The sequence below is a fragment of the Harpegnathos saltator genome, unplaced genomic scaffold (assembly GCF_003227715.2).
Source record: "Harpegnathos saltator strain DR-91 unplaced genomic scaffold, Hsal_v8.6 scaffold255, whole genome shotgun sequence".
In the NCBI taxonomy this organism is placed as follows: Eukaryota; Metazoa; Arthropoda; class Insecta; order Hymenoptera; family Formicidae; genus Harpegnathos; species Harpegnathos saltator.
Window position 1 is genome coordinate 1,009,060 of NW_020230045.1, and position 15,102 is coordinate 1,024,161.

The 15,102-nt window shown below is 48.4% G+C and overlaps 1 protein-coding gene across 7 annotated transcripts in view; it reads left to right on the forward strand.

Moving 5' to 3' along the window:
• Window positions 1–15,102, forward strand: part of LOC105191890 (latrophilin Cirl) — a 501,575-nt gene that overhangs the window by 472,797 nt on the left and 13,676 nt on the right. For 6 of the 7 annotated variants that reach the window (XM_025299204.1, XM_025299206.1, XM_025299202.1 and 3 more), the window contains 11 exons: window positions 1,573–1,762; window positions 2,425–2,603; window positions 3,683–4,324; window positions 6,209–6,611; window positions 7,085–7,310; window positions 7,403–7,568; window positions 7,974–8,188; window positions 8,376–8,479; window positions 9,837–9,881; window positions 11,661–11,829; window positions 13,426–13,656. In XM_025299204.1, coding sequence (XP_025154989.1) covers window positions 1,573–1,762; window positions 2,425–2,603; window positions 3,683–4,324; window positions 6,209–6,611; window positions 7,085–7,310; window positions 7,403–7,568; window positions 7,974–8,188; window positions 8,376–8,479; window positions 9,837–9,881; window positions 11,661–11,829; window positions 13,426–13,656 — 2,570 coding nt within the window. The remainder of the gene's footprint in view (window positions 1–1,572; window positions 1,763–2,424; window positions 2,604–3,682; window positions 4,325–6,208; window positions 6,612–7,084; window positions 7,311–7,402; window positions 7,569–7,973; window positions 8,189–8,375; window positions 8,480–9,836; window positions 9,882–11,660; window positions 11,830–13,425; window positions 13,657–15,102) is intronic. The other variant, XM_025299203.1, reaches the window with a different exon arrangement.

Here is a 15,102-nt window from a genome sequence, read left to right on the forward strand (position 1 = left end):
TCGTGATATTCTCTGATGTGCCGTACTCTTACGGAGATTCGATAGGACTGCAATTTCACAGCATCGTACATATATATTTACGAATCTCCTTAGTAGCTTCCAACGCGCTCACGGTAAAGTCGGCTTCTTCTCTCTCCGATTCATGTGAACACGTATGTGTTCGTCGAGCACGCGACTATCGGCGACGGACATCGGCGACGTCCGGTATTTTACCTTATCGCTAACCCCCTGACCAATAAAGATGACCCCTATAGAGATAGTGCCGCGAAATACGCGGGCCATCCCGTTTCGGATTAACTGCCATCGCCATCTTGGGTTAAAGATCGTTTTCTCCTCGACGGTCAGATATAGTCGCGATATTAAGCTATGCAATCTAATCTCGTTCCTTCTCTCTCTCTCTCTCTCTCTCTCTCTCTTTCTTTTTCGGTCCCTCCCCTTCCACTTGAAGCGTTTGTTCGCGGGACGATTTTCTCGATGAACGACTTATACGCGAATCGACTGCCCGCAGATTTTCTAATCGCGCTTGCTCGGCACTAATAAACGCGCCGTGACGATTTGCGAAGAACGCGCAGCAAATTTTTATCGTGATCTATCCTTGCTACTGAGCTGACACGACTGACCTTTCGTGCGCGTATGATAACTTCATTGGAGATAATAACTTCATTAGAGATATCTGGCGATATTTGGCGACTCCAACCTTCTTTTCGTTTATTTTTGTTATTACCTTAATGAAACTACGAGGTTATCCCACTCGTCACAAATCGGAAGACCATTATATCTCCTCGTGATCTCTTTTCGTTAAAATGGGATTTATTCAATTTCGTTCCAGCAAAAATATCGCGATCATTTATAACCGCATCGAGTATCTCCCCCGATAAAATTCCCATGTTATTGTATTCACCATATCATCCCCCGTATCTCTACCGTTCTCAAAAGGAGATTTATTCAAGCTCTATGGAATGATTACGATTAACAAGAATCCGGTATAAATCCGATGCAGCGGATAAGCTCTTACCAACGTAGCGAACCAAGAAAAACAGAGGAGAGAGAGTAACTCGATATCCTCCGAGCCGCGCGGATATCTCATTCCCTTCGGTCTATTGGAAATATACGCAAAGTACAGACAGTTCATTCAAACTCTATCGAATGATTAACAAGAGTCCGATATAAATTCGACGTAGAGGATAAGCCGTCACCTTCCAACCCCATATCGTACGTATCAAGCCGCGAGAGATAGAAAGGTGTAGAAAGGACAAGAGAGAGAGAGAGAGAGAGAGAGAGAAGGAGCGACTTCGATATTCCTAAACCGAGGAGACCTCTCGAAAGCTTTAAATATCCCTTGCATCCCCCTTGCGAAATCATTTACCTTCTTAATTATACTCTTACAGTCTCCGAGGTCTTCCGCTCGTAGAATCGTCGATAAGCTCGTAGAAAGGCGAGCTTTCCGATCCTCCGTTCCCACACGAAAGCCTCTTCGTCCGTGTCCCTTCCGTTCATTTCGTTTCGCCTCACCTGTCTCACGATCCTCGCTGCGATCCTCGTTAAAACGAGATCTTGACGAAACATTTGCAGCAGCCACTACCACGACGACGTCCCGGCCGAGCCCGCCGTGGTTCATAACTTCGCAGCCGAGTGTCTGGAGCACCGCTAAGCCGACCGTCAGGCCTCCCTCGAGGATTACGACACCGGCAGTGCAGCAGCAGCCGCCCCAGCAGCCACCGGCGCCGTCCACCCCAGCACTACCTATAACGACACCGGCGAGGTTAGTCCGCTACCTAAATATAAGTAACGGGATCCAAGATGTGTGCGTCGTCCAGCGGGTTGAAACACGGGCGACTCGAACGTCAGTTTAGCATGACGTCAGTTTATCTATTATTAGAGTAAACACCGTTCGTCTTCAGCATCATCGACCATCGACCAGCTTTCCGTAAACGTAAGATACACGATAGTCGAGATGGTGGGAGAAAGTTAAGGCCGAAGGGGGAGAAAGAGGTTAGAGCGTTTAAAATCGTGGGTATAAAGTCACAGTTTATTCGCGATATGCCGCTGGCTCGGATTTAGCAGATCGAGAGGTGCAGGCGTGAAAAACTCGCGAGAGAAAGAGAGCTGATGCCTGACGTATCGTTGATCTTGCCATTCAAGCTTGCAGTCTGCTCGCGCAGAGATTACCGTCGTATACCGTCGCGCGTACTAAAAAAGTAATGGAGAACGAGACGCGCGAGCGTCGAGGAGCGAGCGAGATGGATCTTCGTCTGGCACCTCTTCGCCGGTCATTGATCTCACTCGATCATCGTGCGTATCGGGAACAAATATTTGCCTTCGCCGTCGTTAATTCGTATCGGGCGCGATCTAAGACGCGACATGAAATTCCGCTATGGTATATTCGGAGGGCCATCGAGAATAACGATCCTCCGTCGTTTGCAGCCCCACGTCGACGAGGTCCTTCGTCGAGATCGAGGTCGACGAGGAGGATCCGGGCTTAATACCTCCTGCGAACGGTTCTCCGGCGAATGTTCCGGGGATGCCGCCGATTATACCAGAGACCACTCAAGCCACGACAACGTCCACCTTCGTTCCCTGGAGAACCAGTCGAAGGACCACCGGTAAGTTGCCTTCTCGTTGTCGTCTGAGGAAACATTAGACATTAATACAGAGTACACGCCACTTTGAAGAACGATGTCGACCTCCCCGAGGCCATCATGTATGGGCTCGATCATTTCCAGGGGGAAAGAGAAGCCAACACGCGTTAACGTGCGTTGCGTTTAACGAAATAAGGTATGGCCGCTCTCGCTGGACTCGAAAGCCTGCGAGTCGCGAATATTTCGCGGAAACGGAGTCACATTCTCGGTAAAATAGTCGTCCCCCCCAGGACTCGACTCGCACGGTCCCATTGCGAATTGCACTTGTCCGACAAGATCGCCCGGCGCGCTTTCGATCGCCGTTGCTGCAGGCTACGCACCTGAGAGATTCCCGGTATATATAGTTTCCTTCGTCGATAGTCAATTAGCGTGTCCAACGGTCGTGTACGACAACCGCGGTAACAATCTTACACGGTGACAAGCTGTATCCCATTTTCCGCTGGTATCGCCGATTATCAAACATCTCATGTGTACACGTGAGTCCGGGGATAAGACGCTCTTGTCGGAGTGGCGCGCCGTAAGCATGATGGATGAGCGAACTCCGGGCGTTACGATCGTCGCGATCGCATGACCAAGTGTCAAGAGACACACAGACCCTGTCGGCTTTCGAAGTTCGATCTCCTTTTATTCGGTCCCTTCTCACGTCCCGTCTCACGTCGTCCTCGTCATCGTTCCACGACGAGCACGTCTGTCTCGGACACGGTGTTCGGTGAATCGTCGCGGGCGACCAGCGCGAGCCTCCGGCTCGATCGTGTCGGAGGCGCTAAAAGGCCGCTCACCCTCCCACCGAGAGAGAGAGAGAGAGAGAGAGAGAGAGAGAGAGAAAGAGAGAGAGAAAGAGAGAGAGAAGGCGGGGGAAAGAGGAAGCCGAAATTCCATTTGCGGGCGTCGTTGCGCGCCGAACAGCGTCCGTCCCCGAGGACATCGTGACGCCGGTATCGCATTAACGGAGCCACTGGGCCGTTAATCGGCCGTTAACCGGACGCGGCTACTTGAGACTCAAGCGAGCTGACCGTGATCGAGCGCGCGTAATGTTGTTTCAGTGCCTAGCACGCTGTACCCGGAGTCCAGCTCGAACGGCCAGTGGTACGACTACGGCAAACAAGTGTGTCCCCCGGTGGTCGCTAGGAACCTCTCCTGGAACACGACCAGGGCCGGCGAGCAGGCCGTACAGAGCTGCCCTGGCGGCGCCAACGGCTTGGCCAGGTGGAGGTGTCTGGTGAGCGGCGACACTGCCTTCTGGCACCTCGACAGCCCGGACTTGAGCGAGTGTCGGTCCGTCTGGCTGACCACCCTGGAGAACCGCGTGAGCGACGGCGACGTGATCCTCGGCATCAGCCGGGAGCTCTCGCAGGTGACGAACAACAGCCGCGGCCTGTACGGCGGCGACATGATGATCACCGCGAAGATCATCAAGAATATGGCGGAAAAGATGGCCTTGGACATCAAGACGTACAAGGACCCGAATCAGCGAGAGGTCAGCGTGACGGAGCTGCTGCAGGGTGTAGTGAGAACCAGCAGTAATCTCCTCGACAAGTCGCAGATGGCGTCCTGGAAGGACCTCGCTCATAAAGATCAGATGAGGGTCGCCACGTCGTTGCTGATCGGCCTCGAGGAGAACGCTTTCCTATTGGCGGACACGCTCATGCACGAGAAGACCATCAAGCATGAGGACAAAAACATCCGTGAGTACTGTTCACGATTATTGGTAATTGCCGCCGCGCGAGAGAGATTTACCGGAATACGCACTCATTATGTATGTATTCCGCTTTAGACACGCCGGCTCATTAAGCGCCTCAATACCGTCTTTATTAAGTTGTCATCTTTCGCCACTTACGCCGCTGAGTAATTGCGGCCTACAATTTTGAATATACGCTCGCTCTTTTTGCTGCGCCATGCGTTAATGCAGAGCTGAATAGGATCGCGCCTTCTCTCTCTCTCTCTCTCTCTCTCTCTCTCTCTCTCGCTCTCTCTCTCTCTCTCTCTCTCTCTCTCTCTCTTGCTTCGGAAAGAAGAAGCGCGTTTTTTGCCTTCGAGCCTCGCCGTTACATCGTCGAGCGTAAATTCAGAAGAACGTGAGACAGAAAAAGCACATCATTATCCGCAGGAGGAGAGAAAAGAGAGGTACATCCGCGCGAAGGCTGCGAAAATTTCCGCGCGCGCTCGATAACTCTCTAATTTATCGCCATCGGACACGGCAGATCATGAGGGCGATTCAGCCAGTCGATGCCAATTATCCGTTTCGGTCTTTTTTTCGCCGCGACAACTCGGAATTCTCAGCAGCGGCAAGCTCGCGGTATATCTTTAACTGGAGAATTGTCGCTCCACCCCCGCGCTCTGCGCCCATTCTCGTGTGTTCGGGCGTGTTTCGAAAGTCACGCAACGCGAGAGAGAGAGAGAGAAAGAGAGAGAGAGAGAGAGAGAGAGAGAGAGAGAGAGAGAGAGAGAGAGAGAGAGAGAGAGAGAGGGAGCGAACGCATATTCCGCTCGCCTTCGGCGCTCGTCGCGGCCCGATCGAATGATTTATATCGCTTGCGCTCACCCAACACCCGGTAATCTCCGATATAGATAAAATACAGATCCGAATCCATCGTTATTCTCCGCGCACCCGGCCGGATTACGACGTAATCCGCGCGGGTATGCGATGCGAGCGCGCGCGCGCTATTATTATTACAAAACGGCGGTAGAATTACGGGCGACTTGATTTACTTCCCGGAAGTGCGTCGCGCGGCTCGATTGTGCCGGCGCGCTGTGTACGCGGTATCGCAGCGTCATCAGATGCACTCCTGATAAACTGCATAACGACGACGAAGAGCAAAAAGCGCCATGGCAGGAGGAGGAGGAGGAGGAGGAGGAGGAGGAGGAGGAGGACAGAGAGGGCAAAAGAGGATAGTTGATGAGCGACAGCCGGTCGGATGCTGCGCAACGTCCTCTGTCCTGCGGAAGAAAAATCGAAACCGCATTAAGTCCTCCTTCCTGGCGACGGTTTGATAGCGCGATCGGCTCTTTAATCGTTCGCTTCGCGGCGGAACTCAAAGAACCTCTGCCGGCGCGCAAGGTTTCTTCGCGTGATTCGACACATCGCGACCGCATTTCGACGCAGGTTTCTCATCGAGAGTATCGCGTTATTCATCACTGCTTTTTTTCAAATTCTGATAGAGAAAGAGAGATATATATTTCGCGCGGCGACTGGAACTCTCCGTATCTAAAAGTTCGTCGAATAACGAAGGATCAAGAATTTAGTCGAGAATCGAGAATCTGTTTGAGCAATTCTTTATTTTAACATCAACACCAACCGGTGTTGGTGCATTTCAATTAATCGATTTGTTGTACATCAATATTTGAAAAAGAAAAGACGTTAGACTCTCGAGGTGCGTTCGAAACGAGTGTTCGAACACACACACACACACACACACACACACGCATATAGAAGAGCCGCTGTCCCGCCGTTAATGTAATTTGCGTCTTCTGCGAATTCACGAGTAGAATTCTCGTGGAACGCGTTAACCGCGCCGAGGGAGAGGTAAACTTACTCGCCTAATTACCCCACGTGCGTGTCTCCACCACAGTGATGGAAGTTCGCGTACTGGACGCGCGCAACATCGACAACGAGCTGGAAGTTTTCCCGAGCGAGGCCGCCCTCCAGAAGTGGATCTCGAACGATCGCGTGGAACTTACCAGAGCCGCTCTGCTGGACAACAGCCAGTCCGGCATCGTACGGCTGGTCTTCATGGCCTTTGACAGGCTCGAGGAGATACTGCAGCCGCAAGCGGAACCGCCGTCCGTCGTCACGAACGGCAATTCCCAGCAACGTAGGAACGCCACCAGGCTCCTAAACAGCAAAGTTATCTCGGCGTCCTTGGGAAAGGGCCGGCATATACAGCTCTCGGAGCCCGTCCGGGTGTATTTCAGACACCTGGCGGTCGAGAACGTCACCAACCCCACTTGTGTCTTCTGGGATTACATCTTGAGGTAATTTCGCCTTCTTCCTCGCCCGCCGATCCTGTTACCATCCTGGGCAACGTCTCGGGAATGTCTCGCGCGATGTCTGCTCCTTATTTCTCCATTTCCAACTTTCTTCTCGCGTTTTCCGCGCGCCGCGTCTCGCGATGCACCGCCGCGAAAGGGGAAATTTATCTCTCACTGTTTGTTCGCGTGGGAACTTGAAAATCTGCAAATTCTTTGGTCAAACGTGACGTATGACGTATTGACGAAGGTTTCGAGATAAACTTGCATCCCGACAGAACAGAGAACTCGCTGAGACACCTCATGCCCTTCAATTTCGCGCGTAACTCTTATAATTCTTCGATGGGGAGAATCCGCGTCCTCAAATTGCCTCGATCGCGAATATTTTTGCGCGCCTCACCGTGCATAGGCACGGAGAACGATCGACAGCACGGACAATGCATAACGCAGTTCTGCACGCGATATCTTATTTCCCGTAGCGCTTGGTCGGAAGAAGGATGCCACATACAAAAGACCAACGAGACTCACACCGTGTGCGAATGCAATCATCTGACGAACTTTGCCGTGCTGATGGACGTGCACGCCGTCAGACTGGACATCGCTCATCAGGTCGCGTTGCAAATCATCACGTATATAGGCTGCATCATTTCCGTCGTCTGCCTGGTCCTGGCCATTCTCACGTTTCAATTATTTCGCGGACTGAAGGTAATGTATAAGTGCACCTGTGACCGGCAGATCGATCGATCTGCGGCGACGGCACGATGAGACTTTTTATTTCACGACTCCCGTTTGTGCAGTCGGACAGGACGACGATCCACAAGAACCTCTGCGTGTGCCTGCTGATAGCCGAGGTGCTCTTCGTCTGCGGGATCGGCCAGACGAATCAGAGAGTCGTCTGCGGCATCGTCGCCGGCTTGCTGCACTTCTTCTTTTTGTGCGCGTTCGCCTGGATGTTCCTCGAAGGTCAGTCATTTTGTAATTGTAATTTCTAGTAGCTCGTTACATCGCTGAGATTTTTGCCGTTACCTATTCGTCACTTCACAATAATTCTCACATTAAACATTTCGTTCGAGCTGTTTGGCAGTTCAAGCCGAGGAATTCTCGAGTGTGACAGCTCGTCGTGCGTCACATTTACCATAAAGTCGTGATTATTCAAGTGAACATTTATTGTTGTTGATTACTGTGAGTTATTAATAATTGCATTATCATGGTGACTCGTGTTTATAGTTCGTCGTAAAACAACAATAAACAACACAACTCTCCTATTATATAATTATAGCCCTGCGGGATGCGCGGCATATGTATAGGTAGGCGCAGTATTTACATTGTTGCGAGTACACAATCACGGGATTACACGTCACGTTGCAGGATTCCAATTATACGTGATGCTGATTGAGGTTTTCGAGGCGGAAAAATCTCGGCTCCGATGGTACTATCTGGTTGCGTACGGCGCACCGCTGGTGGTAGTCGGAATTTCGTGCATAATCGATCCACTCAGCTACGGTACCGATCAGTATTGCTGGCTACGGGCAGATAATTATTTCATCTTCAGCTTCGTTGGGCCCGTGTTACTCGTTATACTGGTAATTAGCCGATATACATTATCAACTAAGTAAACAGCAGGAGCGATCGACTGGTTCGGGCGAAACGCCTGTCGCTTTCGCGAGCGACTACGTCGCTTGAGAAAGACAGACTTCAGCCTGATCGCACTCAGGCAGCCGCGTCCGAGAGAACACAACGATGATCGATTGAGTCACCTCTTGTTCGCAGGCGAATCTGGTGTTTCTGACGATGGCGATTTACATGATGTGCCGGCACACAAACACCACCGTGGCGATGAAGAGCAAGGAGCACTCCCGTTTGGCTAGCGCAAAGTAAGCACAAGTGGTCCCTAGTAGCCTGTTCATAGTAAACCACCATCGTGATTTGCGAACTGTATATATACCGTACATATCTATATATATATATATACACATATATATTTATATACCAGTCGAGAATCCGTCCGTTGTCCGTCACATTCGAGATTTGATCCTCCCGTCGAAGCGTAGCAGTCGAGATGTTTGTTTGGTGCTTTCGGTTTACACATTCGCAAGCTTTACTCGCTTTAAAGAGATCTCCCGAACGCGGATCTTGTTGTCACGCATCTTTTTGGCGGCCATGCTGACTTTTTTTTAGTTTTGGTTTATGAGTTCTGTGTTTGGAATGACCGCAGATTTCGTTCGTTCGACACACCACTGTATTGCTGTGTGATATTTATTTAGGATGTACGAGAGTATATCGTTCGATTGTTACACAGAGACGGTCGTACATGACGTATGCAGGGTGCGCCATTCGAAAAGTTTCGAAGTTGAGATGACTGTCAAAAGCGATAAAAGTGGTACGGACCACGAGTTGTGTAGATTTACGGATTCCTCCTTCCCTGAGATTCTCGGTCTTGAATTTGCCTCAATGCTGTGTCCGGTGGCAAGAGATCAGTATTATCGAGAAATATTTCGGATAAGCTGTAGTGAACATTTTAGAACGTCTTCAAGGCACGTGATTTTCTTCAGCCCGTAGACATTAGATTTCATAGATCCGTATCATTTTTATAGATTTCGAGTTACACGGGTCGTTGTATCTGTAAACCCTTAATTCGGCTAGTCTTTATAGATAATCGTAATGAGTAAAATATTGTAGAATTGTGTTATTTTTAACTTATTCCTTCCTTGTCGAGGAACACCCTGTATATCGCCGCGTTTAAGTGACGGATTTTGCAAGTCGGTAAATCTGTACGAAATTATCATGAAAGAAAGGATAAAAAGAAACGAATAGATATTTGATTGATCTTTACAAAAAAAAACTGAAAAAAAAAAGTAGAAAACATGATCGTTTTGGTGATGGTAGTGAAAAGAGAAAAGAAAATTTGTTGCAATCCCGATTCGGATTATTACAGATGACATTTCTCCGCGATGTGTTCAAAAGTTTCGACCCTTGTGTGATCTTTCTTTCTTTCTTCTTCTTCTTTGTTTTTCTCGTCACCGAATGAGAGAGAACGCCGTGCTTTGCCGCGCTCGGCGGGAAGTAATGCGAATCGAGCATTGCAAATCAGAGAATAAGCTATAATCAATTAATTAATGGTGCCGGAACAATCACCTAACTACTGTCTTGTTTCATTTTTTGTATTAAATCTTCTACCCACTTCTGTCTACACTGTTCTACATTCTTCTGCATGGCGTGGTTGGTTGGTAGTGGAAAGGAAGAGAATGCTCTTCCCAACAAATTGCAAGCGCACTTGTAAGATATTTACCATTTTTATTATTACTCACCCGTGTCATATATCGTTAACATCATCACTAATCGCCATCTGCTCGTCTCGTTCGATACCATTTTGTTTTATTTCGTTTCGATTTGATTTGATTTTTTCTCTTTCTTTCTTTGGTCCACATTTCAGTTCGATTAAGCTGTCCGAATATCATATCACTACTGATTTCGTGAACATAGCCCGTAGATTCTAGTCTCTATCACATCATCACATCGGAACACTCGCCGTATTCGTGTGACATCGTGATATTCACAGGAAATGTGATTTACAGCAGCTTCAGCAAGTATTCGTGCGCGTAATGTAATTAATATTGCAATTGAAGGAATAAGTGTATTACGACGGCACGTTGTGTATGTTCTGACGCTTATGAACTTCAAAGTCAAATTAATAGACGCGACATCTAATTAGTGACTTAATCTCGCATATCAATGCTGTATGTACGTGAAGGAGAACGAAAGAGGAAGAGAGAAAGAGAGAGTCAATTCAATGTCAATACATATACATTATATTCCGTCGTTAAATCGATAATATCCTGCAACGGCAGGAGTAGCAAAATATTATTGATCAGAATTCTACCGGAAGATGATGTTTAAAAATTATATATATATATATACTTGCTTCTTCCGTCATAATAATCGATCTCTAAATCCCTTTTTATGTTGACTTGCCGTTCATATGTCGCTACATGCATATCTTTGCACATCTATGTGATCAATAACAGTGCAATTTATTTATGTAATTGATACACGCTCTCATGATAGATAATTCAAGCTCGTGCCTTGGGCAAAACTGTTAAAATCGATATGTAAGAGAAGTATTTTGCTCGAGAACAATTGTACTATTGACAGCTCTCAGTTGCATCGCGAGGGAAATTTTTACTCGTCGACCTGCGACGTTCCCATAATAGCCGAGGCCGACGTTCGATATGTACACCAATGAATACGTCATCTGTGTCACATATATACATATATATATATTTATTCTGTCACTTGCACTTCCTCTGAGTAGACACGATGGTTCACTGCATGTAGTATTCTCCTTAGTTTCGGGTATATTACGCCTGATTTACAAGTAGATAGACGTGGAAGTACCGTAGAGATATATCCGCCTACCTGTGTAACGCCACCTTCTAATCACAACGATTTAGATAAGACGTCTCGCGATCCCGGCGACGCTCAAAGCGGCGGTCGCGTTGCTCGCGAAAATAAAAGCCCCGGCTCCGTATAATGTCGCAATACTTAAACGTCAGCCCCGCGACGCAACGTGTCGCGTGCTTCACGACGATGACGACGACGACGACGACGCTACATGACGTGACTGTCGCGCTATTTTTTTTTCTCCTTTTTCCTCTCGACGTCGCGATACACTAATGCCGAGCATTAAAGCGAACAATCGACCGGAGGAGCTTGAGATCGAGCGTGATCATTTCCTTCCACGAGAAGGGAAGTAATTTATGAAGGAACAAAGGAAATTATGCAGAGAGGAAACGCTCCTCAAAATAACGTAAAGCGACTTGTCGCGAGAGTCTTCCAAGTTCGAAATTCCGCGGAACGCGTGCGCGTACATGTACGAGACGTCCGACACGAGACTCTGACGACCCCGTGAGAATCGTGCTTCCGTTAAAGCCGCCGCGCCGCTATGTGGGATACGTCGGTCCTCTTTAAGCGCCGCCATCGCGATTTGTATTGTTACAACAGAAAGCTGGCTCGCCGTTCGCCGATGTAATTTATTATTCTGTATCTTCTGATCAGAGCCTGGCTGCGGGGCGCTATCGTGCTGGTGTTTCTACTAGGTCTGACCTGGACATTCGGGCTCCTCTACTTGAACCAGGAGTCCGTCGTGATGGCGTACATCTTCACCGTATTGAATAGTCTCCAGGGGCTGTTTATCTTTGTGTTCCATTGCGTACAGAACGAGAAGGTAAGGGAATACGTCGGGGCGCAGAAGTCCGCCTTGATTTAGAGATCGCAACAACAGCGCCAGATATGTTTCCTGGAGAGAGAGAGAGAGAGAGAGAGAGAGAGAGAGAGAGAGAGAGAGAGAGAGAGAGAGAGAGGGAGAGAGAGAGAGAGAGAGAGAGAGAGAGAGAGAGAGAGAGAGAGAGAGAGAGAGAGAAACAACAAAATTTGAAATTCTTCGAAAAAATATGTGTGCTACGATTTTTATCGGGATAAGAATGATCTCTCGCGCGACTCTCCGCGAGATTGCAATTTGATCTTCTCCGCGAGGCTCGATCTCTCCCTCAGCCGTGGACTTCTTTTCGAGGTAACTCCGCGAACTCTCACCTTTCGTCGCCTGGAAAATCTGTGCGAAACTTCGATTTCTTCACTGTGAGATCTTGCGAGTTGTAATGACACCTTTATACGTCGTTTCCGTTTTTATATATAAATTGCCATGTGTGAATCTGAGATCCCGAGAATTTTTTTAGCGCATAAGTTTATAACGTATTATATTGTCGATTGTGTATGCAGTCGATGCTAATCAATATTATTGTCGAGACACACGATAATCATGTTAACGATAACGTCGTGCTGTTTCGCTCACGAATATAAGTGCAGAACATGGAGATGGGATAAGTGGTCTGTTTAATAAAGTGCTGTGGGGCAATATGAATAATTGGCGTTTATTTCGCGCGCTTTCGCCACCCGTAGCTCGCTTCTTATGGTTTTGCCGGAGTACTTTGACTTTGTTTCATTTTTTTCACGTTGTTTCATTTTTTATTACCACCGCGAGGAGCACCGATGTTATTCTCATTTCTCATTAAAATCGGCACCAAACTTGCTCGTTCCACCATGGATCGCACTTTATTCTCACGAATCGTCGCAGACGGCCTTCTCACCCTTGTCCGAAGGCGAGAGTGGTACAATGCGAGATACAACGTGACAGTCGAAAGGACGAGTGAAGTATGTATGCGCGCTACATTTTCTTCGAGTGTATTTTCGAGTGTACCGACAATTTTATTCGAGTACATATATCGTACGAAACACTTGTGCGAAATATTGGAATAAAAAGACAATCTCGACGGTCCGTAATCAAAGAAAATGTATTATAGAAGCTAGAACCAGCACTACCAATTGAGCAAAATCTGACATCTTCGGTCCTTGCTCTTTCGGAGGCTCTTCAGTGATGAAGATGAGAATAAAGCAGAAAGAAATGTTGCAAAAATTGTTGAAAAATTAACGACAACTGTCAAAACGCTAAAATAAACGCAATTGATCAACTGCCCGTTATTCCGCGACAGACAAAAATCAATATTTTTTCTTGTGCATTTTACCGAAACCGGCAGAGTCGATGAAGAAGAAATGTAAAGAGCGAAATACACGCTTCCCTCGTTTGTTTCATTCGACGATATCGTTCTCGCCACGAGGCCGTCTGCAATCTCTGCGACGATATCCGGGCCCGAGACGATGCGGCCGCATTCGCATCTCGCACGTTATCTCGCACGGACCTTAGTTCTTTCACGCACCGTTAAACTCGTTTCGTTGGGTCGGGCGGGCCTCTGCTTCGCTCTTGCAGGTGAGGAAGGAGTACCGGAAGTTCGTCCGCCGCCACTCCTGGCTGCCCAAGTGCCTGAGATGCTCGAAGACGGTGACGGGCGGCTCGGCCGGCTCCACCGGCGGCAGCGGCGGCACCGGCGGCGCCAACGGCGGCAAGGACTTCGCCTCGCACAACACCTCGTCGAACCCGTCGGCCCCGACGACCGACAGCTCCGGATTGTCGCCCCACGCGGCCAGCAACGCCAACCATGTGGGTACCAACGCCGGCGCCACGTCACCGCCGAACAATCACAACAACCTGACCGCCACCTGTAACAATACGAATCTTTCGATAAACGTGAACCTGAACAATTTGTCGCTGAGGTCGCCGGTCGGGGCACACCAGATGCACATGATGGCACCTAGCAACCACAATAGGCATCCCGCTCAGCAAGGTATCCAAACGCCGCTTATACACCAAACCGAGATTCGCGGATAACGAAGCGAAGCGGAGACAGGGAGCTGTTGGCTCCGCGGGGTGATTAACAGTGACCGATATTCCGGAAGTTGGGGGTTCTCGTCGTGCCTTGTTGTAACTTCATGCTCTCGCAGTCGTGCTTGCGGATAACACCACGTCGGTTTCCTTTTCATCTTCTCAGCTCGATCTTCTCAGGCCCGAATTGGTGAACACTAACCGTGGCCAACCGAACGAGAGTTTGCTTCTGTAACTTGTAAATATGTAAGTGACGTATGTTCTCACGCGATGTCATGTTGCTCTAAAAGAGAAAAAGAGAGAGAGAGAGAAATAGAGAGAGAGAGAGAGAGAGAGAGAGAGAGAGAGAAATAGAGAGAGAAAGAGCTGGAGCTTATCTTGGAGAAAACTGTCTTGAACTTGATCTAGTGAGAGCTGGAAGATCGATTAAACTCCACGTGAATTCGGTACAAACATCCGCTAAAATCCGTTGCAAAAAAATCCAATACGCTTCAACTTCAGCATGAGAATATTGGTTACTGCATCTTCTCGCGGGGCGGCCGCCAAATTGAAGTAGGAGTCAACAAGGGGAACGTGCGTCTTCCTCTCCCCCCTCTCACTTTTTTTATGACACAGCAATGACGGTGCAATACTTGGTTATCGCGAGACGCGTAATCAGTTTCCGATATTGTACGGATAATGTCAGACAAATACATGCGTTGCAAAGTCGCGTATGCTCTCTCGAGGAGTCAGGGTGATTCCTAAGAATCGAGAAACTGCGCGTTTCTTTCTTTTTCTCTTTCTCTTTTTCTCTTCCTCCCTTTTTTGACCTCTTTTGTATATTCTTTTCTCGCTCTGCAAGTAACGCAAGTATGATCCGTCTGTTAATAATAATTATTATTGCTCACTTTTTGCCTGCCGCTCAGAATTCAAGCCTGCCTTCCCTCAAGCTTGCCCATGGCGCGATCAAGAGGTCGCCATGACTAGTCACCGTTTTTCCATGCGACTCGCAATTTCCGTCCATCTCTCTCGATTCTCTCGGCGCGTGCAGACAGATCTCGCGTTCGTGTTGCAAAATGTGACTTGATAAAACGCTCACAATTTCGTGCTCGTAACTTGTTCAAATTAGCAAGATGATTCACAAAAGTCCAAAATACATAAATGTCTCTCTTTCGTTCAACATGCGTCGAATTTCTTATTGAATACATCGCGAAACAAACGAGCCCCGCTACAGTTGAAAGTTCC